Consider the following 22,895-nt stretch of genomic DNA (forward strand, 5'->3'; position numbering starts at 1 on the left):
GGTGTCTCAGTCTACATTAAGTTCACACTGTTGTTTTTAGGAATGCAGTCTATTTTAATAATAATATTAATAAAATATTACTACATTTTTATTGTATTTTAAAATAAAATGTCATTTGATATTTTACATTGCAAGTTATAATGCCTCCTCGCTGTCAAATGTTAAACCTTCAAGCTTTTATTTTGGCAGAAATCTGCAGGGGAGACCTTTAGACTGTTTAATTGACAACGGCTTTACAAATTAACCAATAAAAGGTTGAAAACTTACAGGTAGCACTTTATTTTAAGCACCAATTCTCACTATTAACTAGTTGCTTATTAGCATGCATATTACTAACATATTGGCTGTTTATTAGTACTTATAAAGCACACATTAATGCCTTATTCTGCATGATCATATTTTAAAATCCCTTCATCCTCATATACCTAATCTACCTTATTAACCTATAATAAGCAGCAAATTTACTGAGGGAAAACTCTTAGATAACAGAGAATATGTGTTCCCTAATCTAAAGTGTCACCAACTTAGGTCCAGCATTTAACATTCTGAGAGACTGAAAACACCTGATCAGGAGCTGCTGGTGTGTAAATGGGACTAAATTGCAACTTGCATGATTTGCATAACCAATTTTGGTCAGATCTGCATCAACTCATGAACCCCCTGCAGTTCCCTCACAAACCCCCAGGGGTTCACAGTTTGGGAAATCCTGTTCTAGGTATTGTCCAGTTTTTACAATCAATGATTCTTTTGTCCGCTTGAAATTTGTTTTAAAGACTTTTTTCCATCAGCTGAATGATTGGTATGAAGGCACACAACAGTTTTAATCTATTGAATATTAGTGGCATCAAATGGAATTGCAATAGGCCTACATAATGGCTTACGAACAGGTTTCCCAAACACAGACAAACAGGTAGCCACACCCCCAAGTCACGCCATTGGCGGAACAAGGTTGACATGTTAAACCGCTCCAACAAAGCAAGCATGTTTGTGGAACGCCACAGTGTTTACACTCTTTAGGGGATCACAATCTACATATGGTTTACTTATAGCAGTCTCTGCACATAGGTGAAAAAAAAATTACAGATCTGTGGATGTCTGCATATGTTTCCATCTGCATGTATAATATAATACCCCATGCTCAGAAGATTTCAAGCAGTCCTGCACAAAATAAAGTGTGAAAAGCACTGGTGTGTTTAGAGGCCTCTTGAATTCTGAGAATAAATTCATCTCTTATATGGCTTGAAATAGATGCAAACATGGGGGCAGGTAAAGGCAAATTCTCAGTATGGCCGTGAACACAGTTTACAGAGGCGAGACGGGGACCAACAGACACTCTCTGTTTCTAACTCAAACAAGCCTAGGGAAGTGGATTTTAAAGGCCTTGAGACCAAAAACATCACAGTTCTTACGCAACCACCATTACTTTTTCCAAATATCATTGTCTGGACTTTAAGAAAACGCTAATGTGTCTTGATTTTTTTTTTGTCCCTTTTATAATTTACAGCATGTCTCAAAATGTATGATATCATTGGCAGTACCATGCACTTCGACATACACTTTTGATAGACTTCTATTTGATATAGGCTGATTTCATTTCTGGAGCTTCACCGTGGAAATCCAATGGATTTGATAGTGAAGACTTAGTGATAATTTACAGACCTGTCATGGCATGTTGCTTATGAAGAAGGACCAACTTGCAGATCAATAGCATTGCATGGAATTCGCCTCTGAATCCTCACAACTCTTACTCGTATATTGAGTAACTGCATCTGGTACCAATTAAGATCAATAGGTTTTTCTAATGCACAAAAACACAAATCACTTATAAGACATGATAGTGCCCTTTCTCTGCTTAACCATTACCAACTTCTGTCTTAGGCTGCTCTGCACATGCAGGAACATGTGCCGTGTGCACAGGGCCCTTCAAGTAAACAGATTGCCAACCACATAGACAGAAAATATGCGCTGTGCACTAAGACTGCGGCTGCAGAATCAGTACCTGGACTGTTTCTAAGTGTTTCCACTCATTTTTAAGAGAGAAAATTCCTATTTTGCTGCATAGTTTCTTCCCACACAAACAGGACACAGTGGTTGCCGTTCATGTCCCAAAACACAGTTTTTCTTTCACTAGGGAAAAGAAAAACAAAGAGCAATATCATTAACTTGGTAAACATTATGATTTCATTGCTTTTACAAAGCAATTTCTCACTTTCCAGCTCCTTTCTTGTTCAGACTAGATCTGAAGCCAAAACACACTTGCACTGAATTAAAGGGATAGTTCACAGTCATTTACTCTTCCTTGTGTTGTTTACATGCAGAAGATTTGCTTTTTCCATGTAACACGAAAAAAATTATTTAGCAAAATCTTCATGCTGCTCTTTTTCATACAATATTTGGGTGAAATATCACTGTAATTCATTTGTAATTCATTATCAAGTGTGATAACAATGTACTAACAACCTTCCTAAACTTGTGATGACAAGTGCTAATAAATCAGCTGCTGTAAACATAGGAGAAGCTATTTTCCACCTAAATAAAAGCTGAAAAATGAACAAATTAAGACAGCCATAAAAATGTATATTGAAATTTTACAGTAGTCTAAAATAATTTTTTTCTTAAATACTCAATTTTTTTTTACAATTTTAAACATTAAAATATTTATTTATGTATGCATGTATTTGGTAGTTATTGATATATAATCACAAACTTTTTGTCAAAAATGTTTAAATCTCATTCATTCATTCATTCAGACTTAAATAAAATCATGGCCTGTGGTGCTAATCCTCATAATACAGAAGTTCGGCCACACAAGGAAGATGGAAAAATAATTGAAATTCATGCTCTCTAACCATAAAGCTCAACATATTTGTACTGTGCATGAAAGGGAAAAAGAAAAGAAAGGAAAAACATTCTGCAAGTTCATTCACACTTTCATTCACTATTGCAGATTCTTGGCACTTGTTCCGATTAGCCCTGGGTTACGCGAGAGTGCCAGGGTTTTTGGCTGTTGGCCCTTCAAGCCCCCTGTAACCCCCTCCACCTTCAGCCCCTTGTGCTTTTCCTCTTGTTAGCTTTTTGGCTTGATCTTCTTGCTTTATTTGTGACCCTGGACAACAAAACCAGTCTTAAGTGTCAATTCTACGTCATCTGAAAGCTGAATAAATAAGCTTTCCATTGACGTATGGTTTGTTAGGATCGGACAATATTTGGCCAAGATACAACTATTTAAAAATCTGGAATCTGAGGGTGCAAAAAAATCTAAATATTGAGAAAATCGCCATTAAAGTTGTCCAAATTAAATTCTTAGCAATGCATATTACTAATCAAAAATTAAGTTTTGATATATTTACAGTAAGAAATTTACAAAATATCTTCATGGAACATGATCTTTACTTAACATCCTAATGATTTTTGGCATAAAAGAAAAATGGATCATTTTGACCCATACAATGTATTTTTGGCTATTGCTACAAATATACCCCAGCGACTTAAGACTGTTTTTGTGGTCCAGGGTCACATTTAACTAGCTAAACAGGTTTTGTGAAGTGGCTGTGAGGCTTGTCAAGCAGAAATGTGAACTGTCAAATCACAGACGAAACAGAAGTTGGAAACAGATTACAAAGGAGTATGTGACAACTCTATGTATATAGAAAGACTGAGCCTATGAATATTAATGCTCAGACTCAGTCATCCAGTCATGCTACCCATCTAATATTCAGGACCAAACTTGATACTATTTATGAATTGATGGGCTTTGCATGAATCAGATCACCGCATTTGGTCAGTTGCAAGACCTTGCAAGACATTTTAATGTTTTGACAGGAAGATTCAGTATCAAGCCAGTTTCATGTTTGCTAAGATATGTATTGTTATTTATTAGATTTATATTAATGGTAACACTTTACAATAAGGTTCTTTAGTTAACAACATTACTATACATGAACTAAGAATGAACAAAACTTCTACACCATTTATTAACCTTAGTTAATGTTAATTTCAGCATTTACTAATGCATTATTAAAATCACAAGTTGTGTTTGTTAACATTAGTTAATGCACTGTGAGCTAACATGAATAAACAATGAACAACTGTATTTTCATTAACTAACATTAACAAAGATTAATAAATGCATTGTTCATTGTTTGTTCATGTTAGTTAATACATTAACTAATGTTAACAAATGACACCTTATTGTAAAGTGTTACCATATTAAATTATTAGATTTATTTATTTCTCTGCATTTCTCCTCTTCTCTAGCTAACTTACTAATTAAGTTGTCTCATAAACCTGACATATTACGGAAAGTGTCGGCTCTTAGATGAATTGCTTGTGTTCCCCTTTTATACGTTGCTTTGGATAAAAGTGTCTGCAAAATGCATAAATGTAAATAATATAATAATATTATATATGTAAATACAATAGGTGTTGACAAAATTGTTACCTTATCTAAAAATTTAAACTTTATTAAACTTAACATATAAAACTCTCAGTAGCACAATTATTGACTATTTTTCAACACAAATGCAAGGCCTCCTAAAATCTGTGAGTTCTGACATTCCTTTTCAGAACCAGAATCAGAAATGCGATTTTAATGCAAGCCAACCGAGGTGATCAATGTACAGTATTTTAATATCTTAAATGGGTCCAGGCGCCTGATACAGACAGTGCCTTTGAAGGTTTACAAGGTTAAAGTCTCCAATCAAAGGACAAGAGGGATTTAAGCTGGGAATCATTTATAACACTCTACAAATGTTTATTACCTATTCCAGCCTGCTGCCGACGGCACCATAGCAACCAGGAGCAAAGCACAGCCTACATCTCCAAGTATTCTGAGCATTAAGTAGGTGGTAAAGGGAAATTTAAATGGGTGCTCTATATGAGGAAAAAACAAAGTAACTGTTGCTGCCCTAAGCAGGTCAGACAGAGAGAGAGATAACAAAGTAGAACCTGTCTAAAGGTGTACATTTATATTGTTAATCAAACTGTGAGTATGTGTGGCTAATATGACGTTTAACATGTCCTGTAGATAAAATTAAGTTAACTGTATTATATATAGTGTACAGTTTTCATATGTATGCAAAAATCAGTGCTTAGTTCACTCAAAAATTCAATTTTGCTTAAAATTTACTTGTCCAAGATGTAGAGTTTGTTTCTTCGTCAGAACAGATTTGGAGAAATTTACCATTGCATCACTTGCTCACCAATGGATCCTCTGCAGTGAATGGGTGCCGTCAGAATGAGAGTCCAAACAGCTTATAAAAACATCACAATAATCCACACCACTCCAGTCCATCAGTTAATGTCTTGTGAAGAGAAAAGCTACGCATTTGTAAAAAACAAGTCCATCATAAATATGTGTTTAACGTCAAACGGCTGCATTTTGCAAAACACATTCAAGAGCAAAACAACATCTGAGATCGTCTGGTTTGTTCACTTACAAGCCATAATACTTGTGATCTGATGAAAAGTGTCACCCAAACTCTGACGGAATTACTGTAGTTATGACAATGCTGCTTGCTGCTAACTTTTTTATTTAGAAAAACTGGAAATGTTAATAAGAAATTAGTTAAACAATTTATTTTGTGATTCTGTAAGATTAAGATTATGTTAGATTAAGATAGTTATTGAGGTGGAAAATAAATATGATTTCTTTTTTTGGCTTCTAGCATTTAAATTAATAATTTTTTTAATATAAATCCTGGTCCACTGAAGCAAATCGTGAGCTAATTTCATTTAGGCCACAGTTTAAAATATATTGAGACAATAATTTGCATGTAATTGTATGTAGATAAATAACTACACAAAAATGAGGGCTCTTTTTGAGTATAGTTTACTAAACCTTAAATCAGTGCAAAATGTTTGGAATTTTAAAAAAGTCATGTCATGCAATTATTTTGTTTTCGTGACCAATCAATGGTATAATTTCTGAGTACTTCATTTAAGTATTTAATTTTAAGCACATAATTTTTGTCATTTAAGTACTTAAATTTTTGCAATTATTTGTTAGGAAATTACACCTTGCAGTACATATCTTTACTTTTTACCTTGTTTGTCCTAAATTGTGATCCCATCAGTCAAACTCATTGTCACCATGAAATGAACATGGGATTTTTAAAACAAAAATAAATGAATAAATTTAAGAGATTTTAGGAGACCATTTTCATGTTTCATGCTTTAGTCAAAATGTTATTTTTAACAAATGCAAACAGAAACAATAGTCAAGGTCAGAGCACAATAACACTGACAGATGAAACAGAGATGCAAGCAAAATCTATAGTCACACATTCAGAGAAAAAAAGTTATTAAAGTCAGAAAACAAATGTCACATTGTGCTCTAACATGGGTCCAATCAAAGAGAGTGAACGCTGTTTCATTAAGTGATAGCACAGCCAGCGTCCACTTCATCCATTTAACCTCTGGACCGCTGTGGTAGGATCTGCCCGGTCCCACGAAGGCAATAGATAATGAGAACATCCAAGGGCAACAAAAAACACAGCCAAGAAGCCAGAAGAACACTATCAAACCAGCTACAGTATTAGTCTAGTGGCAATTGCTCTGGCCTAAACAATGGCCTAACCTTGAGGCAGGCATGAAGGGGAACTTTACAGACCAACCTGGGACAGGGTGGAGGAACAGAGTGTACCGTATGGAGGATGTTTGTTTCATTCTGCGTGCCACCACATGTTTCCCATTACATGTAGGGCTAATGTATTCCATTCCATACACTCTTAAAAATTAAGGTTCCAAAAGGGGTTTTCAAAGCAATGCCATTAAAGATCCATTTTTTTAGTGTGAGGAGCATAATCTAAAGAACCTTTTTCCACTGTGAAGAACCTTTTGTGTAATGGAAAGATTCCATGGATGTTAAAGGTTCTTCATGGAACAATCCATGCCAACAATGAACCTTTATACTGTATTTGTACTGTATATTTCTGGATCCAAGGGACGTTGCCAGAGGAGTTAATTGAATGTGGGAATGAGGAAGGTTCTCAATGGCCTCTTTCCTGATTGCGTAGCCAGATAAACCAACCTCTATTCAGCTTTCCACAGACACAGAGACTATAGAGGAAAGAATAAAGGCACCTCCTATCATCATAAGTGGATGAAGTTTGCCAAGTTTCTGTTTATATTGGCCACTCATATCTGGCAAAAAAAGAAACACACAAATTTGAATGTGTCTTCAGAATGTCCTCCTCATGGACCTGCCGTCTATCAAGTTTTGTCAGCAAAATGTTTTGTCAGGAGGTGTACTAGATGGTACACACATTACTAAAGATTATGCAAACAGGACCAACAGCAATAAAATTAAAACTGACAGCCAAAAGTTTCTCGATGGAAATCCATATGCTAAATTGATGTCGGAGCAGTGAAGGATTCAAGAAACAGAATAATTTTGATTCTATACCAGTGCACAGTTCTGGAGTCATTTGGGTGCCTTGGGTATCTCTGAAAAAAGTATACACATTCTTTTTAAGAGTACTTATTAGGCTACGGAAACAACATAATTAAAAAGAAGAGAAAATTGAAAGAGTGAAATTATTGTTTTCAGACACTTAACTGGAATTAAATTAAACGTTTTTTTGTTTGCATTTAGGCTATATTAAAGGGGTCCTATTATGCTCTTTTACAAAGTCTTGATTTAGTGTTGGGCGTGTACTAGAACATGCTCTCAAGATTGGTGGTTCGAAAAACACATTATTTTTCACATAATTTACATTATTATAATACCTTTCTCCCCAGCTTGGCACCATAGACTGTAAAAAAGATGGACGACCCGTCTCCGCTTCCTTCCACTATAGAAAAGTGAAGCGAATGCATCTCAGTATGGCCGCTGCCATCTTGAGTAATGACGTCATTTGGAGACCGAGTCTGCGCAGTAGAGTCGTGAGGTGGCGCTGCGGACTCAAACTCCCGCCCAAACTCCCGCAGACCCAATCAACCATAACGACACGCCCCGTTTTTATAGCATCAAATTACTAGCTAAAATCAAACGTATCACAAAAACGAACAACTGAACATATATCAGTGTGATAACAACTACATTAAATGACCAAAACCATATTTCGGAAAATTGAATTGGAAGTGTAATTTATTTTTTTATTTTGACTGAAGTCCCATTCGTTTACATGGAGAGGGCGGGGTTTATGACCTGTACTGCAGCCAGCCACCAGGGGGCGATCAAAGAGCCCGCAGCTTCACTTTTAAGGACGAGTGAGACACACCCGCTTGGGACAAACAGCTCGATTAGTTCCGGGTTTGATGAAGGCCCGCCTTCCGAAAAACTAAATGTGTTGTGATTGGTTAGCTGTCCCAGTGCGTTGTGATTGGCGAACAGCTTAGATGGTGTTTCAGTGCTGCCCCGCCCCTTGCCAAAACAGCAAGTTTGTCAGTATTGCCATATCAATTCAGACCCTGAGAATATCGAACAAGAGGATCGCGCAGAACTTTTGTACGCACGGATATTGCAAGATATATTAGAGTGGTAAAGTTATTGTTGTTGTTTTTTTGGCTAAATCATGTTTTTGATAGGATGTCAACAACAGCTTAAAAATAACTGCATTTACTATGTACAGATAAGTGCAACGGGAACGGGATGTAAGTGGGAACTGCTCCGTCTTTCAGCAAAAGCTTTTTGGCGAAACCAGCACTGTACTCCCTCATGTTGTGGAAGCTGTCCTCAGTAAAATGTGCAGCACAGAGTACCAAATTGGGGTTATAATGCTCAGGAACAGAGTTGAAAATAAATTGCAACCACTGTTTCCTGACGTTGTCCGCTTTAGGAAGGAAAAAACAGCGTTTCTTCGACATGGCGACAACTTGACGCTACAGCAGCACTTTTTCGTCATCGTCTGATGCACTCAACCAAGCGTTCTAACCACAAGCTCACCCCTTCCCACCCACCAAACATTCAAATTTCCGTAGGCGGGATTTATTTTAATGATATTCTAGTGGGCCGCTTTGTGATGTCACAACACCCGGAAAAGAACGCTGTAGTCCAAACAAGCCGTTCGTTGTAGTTCTTGAAAAACGAAATATCTCCCTTTGGACTGGACTTTGAGATTTGTAACTTTGTAGATCTTTTTTATGCATGAACATACACACTACACACTGACTAAAATTCAAAAAAAAAAAAAAAAAAAAAAGCATAATAAGAACCCCTTTAAATGCAGATTGAGTGTTTAAGTAGGACTTAGGTACATCTTTTTGTGTAATTTCATAATTCTATTTTTTTTTTTTTAATGTACTGACAAGTGTACTGACAAGCATTTATGACAAACTAAAACATATCTATTGAAACTTGTATATCATGTATTTAAATCTGTAATGATGAAGATGCAATTTTATACATTTATATTCAATTGACATTTCTGAAAACATTACAATCAGTTCACATTTAAGTATATGCTTTTTAAAAGCATGCTAAAAGTATACTTTTTTCACAAGGTTATACTATCTGAGCATGACCTTTGACCTCTTGAATCTTGAAACGTGGTTACTTTCTGCTGAATTCATGATAAAAATAATGCAAACACTACCTGCTCTATATTTAATGCTGCATGTTTTTTTTAAGAACCTAAGGGGAAGTACATGAACTGCAACATGAAGTGTGAATTCACCTGAGGTGACATTTGTGAAAAGCCCGCTCTAGCTCTCAGCTGGATCTCAGCAGTGTGTTTTTAGCACAGAAACAAGTCTGTGTCTGCTGTGTTTACCAGCAGCTTCACAGGACGGTAGAGCAGGGGAAGAAACAGACATTGGGCTCAGATGAAAGCAGGGCCTCAGCGCAGTGAGGAATTCATGCTGTTTACACAAGCATGGCCACTGCACTGACAGCTTCACATGCACACAAACACCCTCACAGACACAAACACAAAGCCATCCAACCCTCGCTGAAAGAGTGACACTCCAAATCACATCAAACAATGTAACACACACGTATTTCAATGCAATAGAGAAAGCCATCTAAGAGACCCACATCAAGAGCCATTACCAAGTACCAAGATGCAACCATCCATAGCTACATGCAAAACTAGCCTACATATTTTCAAAACCAGAATGGGTCAAATCAACCTGGTAAAGGTCAAAATAATAATAAAAAAAATGCCTGACGAAGTATCTCTGACCGAATAACTGAACTGATCTGTGTGCAGTTTTTCTTGCTTAATTTCACAAAATCTAAATAGTCTAAAACAAATTAAAATGAGAGACACTGACTAGTGAACAGTCATGTCAAAGCTATCAGCTGTGTCAATATCATCATGGCAAAAATGTAACAATATGTATTGTTGATGTAAAAATAAATATTTGCAACATAAGGTCAATAGGTGTTGATTTACTGCAGCTGTGAGAAATCAGAAATGATGAGTGTACAAAAACGCGACATGGTCAAATGTGGTTTCCTGTTTACACCTATATTTTATGTTTACCACCTGTGATCCAATTACAAAACAAAATGCACGTTGATAACAGGTGTAAACTATATATAATGAATACAATCAAAGATATGGGAGAATTTGATTTATTGGCCCTGATAATGCTAAATGTCTGATTTTACCAGTAAAATAAAATAGGGCCTGCATTGCACCACTGGAAAATCATTTCATAAAATATTTATTAAAGTATAAAATATTAAACGTTTAAAGAAATGTTTAAAATATGTGAAAGTAAGTGTCAGTCCCTTTCAAAATGTACAATGTTTAAAACTTTTTAAATGTGACAAAGCATACGTGTCTGATATAATTGTGTGTCATCGGCTAAGCAAAATCATGAATATTTCTATTCTGGTGCCACCATTGTGCAAAGAAGGCCAAGATCAAATCCAGATCCTGATGTAATACCAAAAATTGTTTTTTTGGTTTTTAAATAAAGAGTACTATTTGTCACGTCTTAGAAGTAATAATACATTTACTTTAAAAGTTTCCATTTTAACTAGTATTTTGGCTTTGTGAGAGTCTTGTATTATGAGAGCAGGATCATGTACTGAACCAAGCCATAACATGGAACAATAACACTCTGTAAGTTACTTCTGAAAGCATGTAAAGCAATGGAAAAATCTGATAATTATTTATTTTTTTTTTTTAGAGTGAGATCCAAAAGCCCACAGATAGAAATTAGGGACTTATAAACCGTGCAGATTTTTACATATTTCTTCATTTGGATTTTTTTTCAAAAATCCTAAAACTAGGGTTTTGCTTTCCAAAACACTTATTTTCCACCCCCAAAAGTTCCCAGATATTCATTGTGGCCTCAGATTTATGGAGCCCACTGTTCTTCCCTGTCATCTTATAAGAGAGAGAGTCCTCAGCTTTGTGCGTTTGTCCTTTGGACTCAGACTAAATACACACCTTGAGAACATTAATAACATAAGAGGATTCGGCTGGCGATCTAATTAAGGCTGTAGAATGTCTGCTGATTCATTAGACATGGACAAGGAGAACACGTCTATTATCACAGCAATGCAACTGAACAAGAGTTGAGGTTAACAGAAAAATGAAACAAAAGCATCTCACAATTTCAAAATAATAAACTGACACAGGTTTGCTCCAAACTTGTATGAACTTTTTTATTCTGTGAAACATATAAAAAGTTACTCTGAGAACCATATAAGTTTGGAACAACATGAGGGTTAAAAAAATTATGACAGAATTTTGATGTTTGGGTGAACTATTCCTTAAAGCTCATACAATGGTAGAATGAGTTTACTGCAAGTTAAGCTAGTTTTGCGAAGGCAAGTATCACTTCATGTTCAGCTGCTGAAAGATTTTACATTCCCAGACAGACATGCGTAAGTCATCCTCACATGAATCTCTCTAAGTGCTGAAAGTCACAGCCTAAATCACAGCACGATTTAGTAACAAGCGCTGCGTCTTTACAATAAACTTTGCATTGCTTTACATTTATTTCTTTAGCAGAGGATTTTATCCAAATCAACTTTCAAATGAGAATAATACAATCAAATTAAATGTTTAATCTAGAGATGAAAACACAGCGCAGTGCTCAAGAATAATAAAATGCTAAGTGGAAGCAGCAGGGAAAATAATCAATTGAAAATACAAGTGCATCATGTAAAGCTATATGTTAAAGTGGGACTCGGGATTTTTATTAAATGCTGCGGATTCACACTGGATCTGTCTGTTTATCTTGACCATTTCTTGGGACATTTTTGGATTCAATCTTAATGCAGCAGGCAGCAAATGTCGCATAAGTTGGATTGATTAAAAAAAAAAAAAAGACTATTGATAAAAAGCACAAACACTGGATTAATAAACAGACTGATTAAAAAGCCACTAACTGAGTTAATTTTAATTCAGTTTAAATAAAGTCAGATAAACAGGCCTGCTGACATTATGTGTTATTTTCATACTACAAAAATGTGACGTATATCTGTAAAGTTAGCATCACCATGGTTTACTTGACAAAAATGCAATACGATTTTGCCACTGGCTTTTGGATTGCTGCAAAAAATAAGCTCTGTGACCAACAAATGTTTATGATTCTTACACATGATAATCTTTGCAAAGGAACACAACCTTAATTAATTTTGAAGCCAGAAGTAAAAAGCTAAACATAGCCTATGAGCAAACCACTCCACAGTCACAGTGATCAACATCACTATCATCAAGCTTCTGCCTTTACATAAAAACATGTTCTCTAAAATAATTTGCGTTAGAATAGTTTGTGTGATTATGAACACAATGAGGCTGTGAATTCACCAGTTCAACCTCTGTAGTCTCATTTTGCCACATGTTAGCAACTGCCTCTTTCAATATGACTAAAAGCTTTAAATATCAAACGGGGGTGTTACTGATGTATTTTATGTCATTGAATAATTTTGAGCATGCGTGTAACCACTTTATAACCAAAAACCCATTCAAAAAGCCCTTTGACTTCAGGATGTTGGAACCAGAAGTGCTAAAATGATAACTTGTTTTTGCCAACAAAAATACATCATCCCTGCAGCACTCTATTGTTTTAAGTACTGGTTTTAAGGTATTAGGTGGTCTACAACATCAGGAGCGAGCTGGAATTTGCACAAAGTCTTCTCAGTCCATGTGTAACGTGCTATTCTGCCCCATGGGGAGATACAGGTGAGTCACTGAGCAGGAATGAAAACACAGGAAGTTGGAATTACGCAACTGCTCTGCCCACTCACAAAACTACTGTAAACCTACTGGAGATAAAAATCACGGATTATGTGTCGGTGACAAAGCTTTTGAACTTTGACCAAGAGTTTTGTGTGACAGAGTGACACATGATGTGTGGCTTAAATGAAAAACCTTTTAAAGCACAGCCACTCTCACAAATCTGGATCTGGCTTTAGGCCGTCAGACCGCGCTGTCCAGCGGGAAACTCTGCCAAGTGCCGGATGAAACTGTTATGGGTTTAAGAAGAAAGTCGATCCGGTAACCCGAGTGTTCCTCATCAGCCAATGGAAAGCCTACACCTTGGATCTTTGATTAACTTCCTGCATATTTAACACACGGTTTGTGGCCTCAAAATGTGTCTGGGTCAGGGCTGCATAGACAAGAGATCAGAGTTCAAGAGCTTCAGGCACTTTTCATATACCTATGCCTCATACAAAATGTGAAAATAAGTTATTGTTTTTTTTTCACAGATCAAATCAGCCATCTGAAACAAAAGAAGTCACACACACAATTTTCAGGCTTGTTACGCATGTATGTTTCATAGTTACACATGTAAAGGTGTCACAACCATTATTCACTGTTTTATCAGTTCAATCCCAAGAAAATATCTATATTTAGGTTTTTAGAAATTTACTCTTTGTATTTATGTTGGTTTCATATGGATTTGAAAACCCTTTCTTGAAATGTGAATAAATGCATGAATATTTTACATTTACACTGGGAATGTGACACACATTTTAAAAAACATTTTTTAAGCTAAAACAATTTTACAAATATCATATATTATTAAGTCAGAGATCAGGTTTTTGGGGAGTTGCACCACATACACCCTAAACTAACCTTGCCTTGTCGTTAACGTCAAATTACCTGTTATTTTTTATAAGAATTGTTTTCAAGTAGCTTTATGTGTGAATTGCATCAATGCATTTCAGAATAAATGAACAGATTAATAAATCCATCATTAAGGCATTTTAACTTTAAAACCGTCCCTTCTGGCCAAAATATGTGTCCATAATCTATAATAATAATGCTTCCTCCAGTGAAAAAGTTCTGTTGTCCTCATGGAAATAAAGGTTTGAAGCTAAAAGCATCTTAATGACTGGTTTGTTTCTTACAAACACGCAGCTTTTCACTTCACAAGACTTGGAGTGCTGTTTTTATCAGCTGTTTGGACTCTCATTCTGACGGCACCCATTCACTATCCACTGGTGAGCAAGTGATGCAATGCTACATATCTGTTCTGATTAAGAAACAAACTCTGAGGGTGAATACATTTCAGCATCCACGTTTCGTGTGGAGCTATTTTCCAACAATTTAAACAATGCGTACAAAACTAGCAAAAAGAAACTCAGGTAAGCTCAATTTAGATCACACATTGACCAATTTAGGCTGGTAGCACTTGATGTTGGCACATAGCTGACTGGTACATCTCAGCAGGCTATGAAATGTAAGTTAGCCATTCGCTAAGCATTACAGCCAAACCACTCAGGCCTAATTTTGCTCTGTATGGGCCTTTGTATTTTGTTTATTCAGAAAACATGGATTGGCTCTGGAGAATATAATCATGAAAAATAAATAACCAATAAGAGCAAATTAGAAAACAAGCTCTGTCTCAAAACCCAGTAAATTTGCTCTCTTCTGTCTATACAGACAGCGAATGAAATGGAACTTTATAAGTGACTGATTTATTTTATTACCTTATTAATACTTTACTAAGAAGAAAGAAACTCATACAAACTTGGAACGACTTGATGGTGATTAAATAATGACAAAATATTCATTTTTGGGTGAGCTATCCCTTCTTGTTTTCTTCAAGGAACACACCTCTGACAACTCAAAATGCTGTCTGTAAACAGCTCATGAGGTTTTGGAACAGAGTCTGTAATGTTGACAAAGCAAATGAAGCCATTCCAAACATATCTACTCCAACTACTGAAACGGCTATAAAAGAGTGAATCAAATTCAGAAATTGTTCTAAAGTGTGTGTGGGACCTTTTTTGTTGTTGTTGTTTTTTTGTTTTGTTTTTACAATTTTTATTCACCTCAGATTCTAAAATAGCATTAAGCTATAACGTTTAACATTTGTATCTAAGGTTTTACTTTAAATCCTTATCCAGTAGTCATAAGTGAATAGCAAGGATGTTATCATAAACTAAAACCAAAATGCTTAATTACTTAAAATAAAATAAAATAAACATGAACTGAAATTAAATCTTTAATATATATATATATATATATATTATTTTTTACTTCTTTTATTTCAGCTTTTATTCTTTTATTTCAACATATCTCATTTTCGTTTAGTTTAAGTTGAAGTAATAAAATAACTAAAACTTACGGTGGCCGAGAGAGCTCAATGCGCTGAAACTTCAGAAAACACATGCAAATAGAAAAAGCACCAGCAAATCAAGAAAACATCTTCTTCAATTTGACAGCAGGTGCTGCAAATGCTCACAACACCAACAAATAAAAAAAGTTTATTTGCAGCATGTGTGTTGTAAAATTTACGAAGTTGTTTCTTAATTTGCAGGGGTTTTTTCTATTTGCAGCGCATTGAGCTCTCTCGGACACCGTAAAAACTAAATAAACAAACTTATAAAATTAGATAAATCTAACAACTATAGACTTAATATACAAAATACTCAAAACATGACTAAAACTTTAAATAGAATTTAGTTATTTTATAATAGTCCTACTGTGACAAATATATATTTGAAAAGAAAAATGTTCCATGTAATCTCTCAAAATACTTAATGGTATATTAAATTAGATTCATTATAACGTGACTTTACTGGACACGTATAGAGTGGCTTACAGTCTATGTGATTGACCGTATAGCATGTAGGGAACGCAGGGCACTAATCCAGTGAATGAAAACAGGATTTGCCTCGATAGAAAACAGTGATCAGCTGCATGGAAATAATCAGACTCTTGGCTGGAAATCAATCCTACATCGCACAGCCACTCAAGCTGGACAATGTGTTTTCAAAGCAGTGCCCCTCCGCTCACATACCAAACAACAGCTCGCTAAAAATAAATTCACGAGCCACATCTCCAGGGCGTTTTGCCATCCTTCTGGGAACGCACAGCCATATGCTTAGCTCCATCTCATCCTCACTGTTGTCCCTGTCACATGACGCACGAGCTCATTAGCCAGTCCACACAGCAGGGACGCGGAAGGGGAAACAACAATGTGAAAAGGTCAACAGCAGATGTCAGAGAGTGACGGGAATACTGAAAGAGCGAACACATGAAGTGACGGAACAAAACTGGCCCAGGTCTATGAGAAAAGGCCTAATCTGCCCACTACTTTAAATAAGCTCATTAGACAGATTGCCTCTTTCCCAAAGCCCCCTTCCACTTTTTTAACTCTCACACCACTACTGCTATACTTCATCATTTTATTTTTTTTTTTACTTTCTAATGCTTGTACAATTACTCTACAAGCAGTTTCGTGACCTTATATTAACTACATTAAAGACTACATTAAATATGTCTACATGGAGTAATTGATGTGACACTGTATTAGAAAGGTGATCATGATGATCTCACAATCATGGAAAACCTAGAAATATCAGAAAATATAAAAACTGTCATTTACAGGCCTGAAATAAATAATGGAAATTAATGTCTTAATCACTGAATATCTAAAGTGAATATCATCTTTTCTAATAATGTTCATCCAATAATTTTGTCAGAAAGAAGATTTTATTCAGATGGAAGTTTTTTGTGCTTAATGTAAAAAAATAAAGACAATTTTTCAAATGTTTTTTAATCCTTAAACTGTAGTTGTAATCCAATAGCTGGGTTAGTGTCATTAACTAAATAAATAAATATTTGCAATAAAATAAACACTAAAAAAAAAAAATTATATGTGACCATGGACGACAAAACCAGTCTTAAGTGTAAATTTTTCGAAATTGATATTTATACATCATCTGAAAGCTGAATACATAAGCTCTCCATTGATGTATGGTTTGTTAGGATCGGACAATATTTGGCCGAGATAAACTATTTGAAAATCTGGAATCTGAGGGTGCCAAAAAAAATCTAAATATTGAGAAAAACGCCTTTAAAGTTGTCCAAATGAAGTTCTTAGCAATGCATATTATTAATCAAAAATTAAGTTTTGATACATTTACAGTAAGCAATTTACAAAATATCTTCATGGAACATGATCTTTACTTAATATCCTAATGATTTTTGGCATAAAAGAAAAATTTATTATTTTGACCCATACAATGTATTTTTGGCTATTGCTACAAATATACCCCAGCGACTTAAGACTGGTTTCGTGGTGTAGGGTCACATATTATTTAATTTCAGCTAGTTGCAACAGCAAAGCAACATCTCTCATTTTCATTTAGTTTAAGTTGAATTACTAAAATAACTCAAATTTCAAATTAAATAAAAACTATATAAACATTTAAAAAACTAATAAAAAAAATGACAAAAACACACAATTAAAATGAAATCAGAAAATGTAAAAATAAATCCTAATTCAAAATACCAACAAAAACTATATTAGTATATCAAATTTTAAAATAACACTAGAGAGAACAAAAAAAAGACATGAAAAATCATATATAATTGAATGAATTTCCAAGAAAATGGTAAAAAAACATTACGAAAAATGTAACTTATAGTAAAAAAAAAAGTTTCTTTTTCACATATAAACCCAAAATAAAAAATGTATCAATATCTATGAACTATACAAGTACATAAAGTCCCTCTGCTTTCCTTGCAAAATGACCAGCTTCCACCGCTGGACCGTCTCACTCCTGAGATCTGATGGCCATCCTCCAAAACCTGACCTGACTATTAATCTTCACAGTCATCATCTCATTTAAAAGTGAAATGAATAGTGAAAAGGAAAAAGTCTCACGACTAGTCATCATGTTAACCTGGTTTTTTAACCCTGTTACTGTGTAACCTTGTGCTCACCTCTGATATCTGGCCAAAGGAAGAGGATATGGAGGTTGTTTATTTATACTCTGGGCCAGAGGTCTTCAACCTCATTCAGGCTAAAGACCTTTCTTTTGGCTAGAGAGACGCAACAGGTGTTGAATTATATAAAATGGAGTGTTGTATTCACATATTTGATGCTTAGAAAGCAAAGCCATTTGCCATTATTGATGTACAGAGTTTTATATGCATTACATTTTACATGACATTTTCAGTGGACTAAAAATATTTTCTTGACAATGGAGCTGAATTTGAGATTTTTTGGTTGAATAAATACTGACTTTCTGCAGAATAAAGATATGTTCGCTGTAAAACTGCACGACTGGAAGAACACCAACATTACTTGGACAACTGAAATCAACGTCTAAGTCTAGCTAAATAAATGGTCAAGAATAGCTAAATACTCATTCAAAGCTTTGACTATGAAACAACAACAATAACAACAGCAGTGGCGGCCAACAGACTATTCCCAAGAATTGCAAATGAGATTAGGCTGTGTCTTACGTAATGTGCGACTAAAGCCCAGATTCAGGATACTACACTACACACCTAGCAGTAACGCTCGTCATTGACCAAACATCTAATAAGATGAAAATCTACATCAAATCACTGAGCAAATTAAAATCTAAGACTGTGGCCTCTCTGTAAGGCCGACATGTCCAATACAAACAACATAAAGAACATCTAATGCGCAGGAAATTAAACATGCACCAACAGAGGATCTCAGAGAGAGGGGTGTATTTTACGAGAAAGCTGCCCATAATAACTCTCTAAGTATGAGAACAATGTTTGAGCCACCGCAGCGAGGGCTTCAGCGGGAGTTTGAGCTACTCCCAGTTTATGTTAAAAGAAAGTGCTGCTTTTTAATATTGCTCAGGCCAGTGTTGTTATTGTTAACTAAACCTAAAACTATTACATTTGATTAAAAAAATATTTCTGTGCATTGAAGTATTACACAAATAAAAATTTAAATATTAAAAAAACAAAACAAAAGGACATAACAAAGAAAAAAAAAAAACATTTTTAATCATCTAAAGAACTTTTTTCCACCATAAAACCTGCATTGGAAAGATTCCATGGATGTTAAAGGTTGTTCATGAAACCATCAATGCCAATAAAGAACATTTACACACGTGGTCAGAATTGTTGGCACCCTTGGTAAATATGATCAAAGAAGGCTGTGAAAATAAATGTGCATTGTTATCCTTTTGATCTTTTTTTTTTATTTATTTTTTTAATCACCTTTCATTGGAGAATAAGAATTTAAAATGGGGGGAAATCTCATTATGAAATAAATGTCTTTTCTCAAATACACGTTGGACACAATTATTGGCACCCCTAGAAATTCTTATGAGTAAAATATCTCTGAAGTATATTCCATTCATATTCACAATTCTGAGCACTCCAGGGTGATTATGAACATGAGCCATGGCTTCCTGTTTCACAAAAATATAAATAGGAGGGAAAACAAAGTCCAAATTCCAAATTAGTCACCCATCACAAAGAGAAAAACCAAAGAATATATTTCTGATGTGCAGCAAAAGATAATTGAGCTTCACAAATTAGTGAAGTGGCTTTAAGAAAAGAGCTAAAGCAGTAAAAATTCCTATTTCCACCATCAGGGCAATAATTAAGAATTTCCAATCAACATAAAATGTTACGAAACTGCCTGGAAGAGGATGTGCGTCTATATCGTCCTAATGCACGGTGAGAAGGAGAGTTTGAGTGGCTAAAGACTCTCCAAGGACCACAGCTGGAGAAATGCAGAAATTAGTTGAGTCTCGGGGTCAGAAAACCTTTAAAAAAAATTGTCAAACAGCACCTACATCACAACGTGTTGTTTGGGAGGGTTTCAAGAAAAAAAATAAATATAAAAAAAAAAATCAAGAAAAGAAAAATGCTTTCACCAAAAAACAATCTCCAGCATATTCAGTTATCAGACACAACTGGAACTTCAAATGGGACTGGCTTCTATGGTCAGATGAAACTAAAACATTAGCTTTTTAGCAGCAAACACTCAAGATGGGTTTGGTGAACACAGGGATAAAAAGTACCCCATGTGTACAATGAAATATACTGCTGTATTTTTGATGTTGTGGGCCTATATTTCTGCTGGAGGTCCTGGACATCTTGTTTAGACACATGGCATCACTGATTCTATCAAATACCAACAGATAAAAAAATCAATAAGTGACTGACTCTGTTAGAAATCTTATAATGGGCCATGTTTGGATCTTCCAACCGGACAATAATCCAAACACAAACCTCAAAAACAACACAAACAACACTGCTGGCCATTCCAGTCCTCTGACCTGAACCCTGTAGAAAATTAGTGGTGAACTGAAGAGAAGAAGCACCAACATAAAAGGGTACTGTTAATTATGTCCAATGTGTATTAGAGAAAAACATTTATTTCATAATGATATTATATGAGAATATTTTAAATAATAGATCAAAAGGATTTACAATACAGATTTATTTCCACAGCCTTCTTTGATCATATTTACCAAGGGTGCCAACAATTCTGACCACACGTGTACTTTCACAAGCATTGGCTTCTCTCATAAGCACCTTCAAAAATGTCATATTCACTCTTTAGACCTTTCTATTTTAGCGTTCAACCACTTTATAAATCTCTGTGAAACAGCAGACGATCTCTGATGTCCAAGGTTTCCATTAAGAGAGTTAATTTCCCTATAACCAAAGCATTGTGTACAAAACATTGAGGACAGTAAAACAAAATGAGAATCAAAAGTTTGCTAGTTTAAAGCTGCTCTCATTTTTCAAAAGGAGCAGACGGATTATATATTCTACACAATTATACTTTCTTATTAAAGTGTTTGGCACACAGCAGATGGGTCCATGTAGAATGCGTTAAATGGATGTCAAACTCCATCAGGAGGTCCATTAACCATGTCTGAATGTCTAATGAACTTAAATATTACTCAGTCATTCACTCCATCAGAGATATTTATAAACCAAATAAAGAGTGATATGCTGATGTAGGTTACAATACACACCCCGCCCCCTCAATCACACACACACAAACTCATGCAATGTGTGTGTATCATCTCACACAAGTTATTTTATTTGGTCACCGTTTAAACCATTAGTCACTATGTAAACTAACAACAAAACTGCTTGACAGTGCAGAGGGGGCATTACACAGACGATCACACACGGGCTGCGTCCCAAATTCTAGTGAGCACTACCTAGGCAGCATGTTTGTCTCGATAGGCAGCACTCTAGGTTTGGGACACCGCCTGCGCGTGCACGGAGCAGCATATGTACAGTATGAGTAGCGTGCTGGAAAAGTGAGCAGAAAGTGAGTTACCTTTGGAGTAGAGGGACTTGGGCGAATCGAGGTCGATATCCGCGCTAAAAAGCGATGTGAAGTCAGAGGGCATCGCAGTGCCTCCGATCCGCCAAGAAAATGACACAGACTTGCTCTTCAAGTGCAGCTCCTAACAAACTGCCATGGTTTAGTTTGGCCGAAACGAAAAACCAAAACAAACGAAAGCCAGGTGCAGAGAAAGCAGGCAGTGACACTTCTGAATATCATAAATAAAGCGTTTGCGTCGCTCCTCGCTCTTCGTTTTGTGTGTGTGTGTGTGTGTGTATGTGTGTGCGTGCGTGCGTGCGTATAAGTGTGTGTGTAAACACTCCGCGCGAGCGCGACTCTGTTTAGTTTGTCTGTTTCCTCTGCGGCCCCGCCCACTCCACGCGCGTCATCGCCTCACAACACTGAGCTCACTCTGTAAAAACTTATGGATTCATTTTGTTTAGATCAACCAGAAAAATTGGTACATTTTTTTTTTCTTTTTTTAATGAATGTTACCATTCAAAAAAGTTTTGGGGAGATTTATTCTTGTACGTCCAAGAGAAAACTGGTTATAGCTGTAATTTGACCTCAAAAGATGTTCTATATTTTGAATCAAAAGGTATATTTGTACATTTTATGGTAAATTTCATGTCCATACATGTAGAAGAAATCAATCTAAACTTTGTTTAAAGGTTTTTATGGTTGATTTTCATTTATATATATGGATTCTCTCCAATCTATTGGTAGTAAAAAAAAATTAAAGATACAATTGTATTTGCTAAAGAGTTAAAGTTAATTGGAAAGTGAACTTATAGAGCCTGCGCTGTCTTCTGGAATATTCACATTTTGGTTTTATTTATTTTTTTCCCTGTATTCTTGTCAAATTGTATTTTTGTATATTTATAGGCCTATGTAAATTGTAAATCCATTTTCAAAAAAAATTCTCTTGACCAAAAAAGGTTGTTCAAATTTATACGTGATCCAGTAAACTATAAACATGCAAAGTTCATTTCACCAAGGGGCTCCTTTTGTCTTCACTGTAAGGATACAATTACCCACTTATTTTGTAATTGTGTTGACTCCAAAGTGATTTGGGATGATTTTTCTAATTTTATTAAAATTAATTTTAAAACAAAAACAACTGAGGGACTTACATGCAACTATTACAAAAAGTTCAAAAGGTCACTGAAGCTCCAGAAGAAAACACGATGCGTTAAGAACCAGGGGTGTAAACTTTTGAACAGAATGAAAATGTGTACATTTTTCTTATTTTGCCTAAATATCATATTTATTTCATTTAGTACTGCCCTTCAGAAGCTACAGAAGATTATAGCATGTTTCCCAGAAAACAAAATAAGTTCCACTTGATATTCAAATTCAAAAAGTTTTCACCTCCAGGCTCTTAATGCATTGTTTTTCCTTCTGGAGCATCAGTGACCATTTGAATCTTTTGTAATAGATGC

At 35.4% G+C, this 22,895-nt stretch overlaps 1 protein-coding gene across 4 annotated transcripts in view; it reads right to left on the reverse strand.

Moving 5' to 3' along the window:
- nfat5b (nuclear factor of activated T cells 5b) overlaps positions 1-21,813 on the reverse strand; it is a 48,684-nt gene extending 26,871 nt beyond the window's left edge. For 3 of the 4 annotated variants that reach the window (XM_058781587.1, XM_058781588.1, XM_058781585.1), the window contains exon 1: positions 21,445-21,469. Coding sequence is in view for 1 of the 4 variants with exons in the window: in XM_058781584.1 (XP_058637567.1) it covers positions 21,445-21,517 (73 nt within the window). In the remaining 3 variants the exon portion in view is untranslated. Of the gene's footprint in view, positions 1-21,444 lie in introns of all 4 variants that reach the window. The other variant, XM_058781584.1, reaches the window with a different exon arrangement.
- Positions 21,814-22,895: the final 1,082 nt, after the last annotated feature.

The sequence above is a fragment of the Onychostoma macrolepis genome, chromosome 07, assembly GCF_012432095.1.
Source record: "Onychostoma macrolepis isolate SWU-2019 chromosome 07, ASM1243209v1, whole genome shotgun sequence".
Lineage (NCBI taxonomy): Eukaryota > Metazoa > Chordata > Actinopteri > Cypriniformes > Cyprinidae > Onychostoma > Onychostoma macrolepis.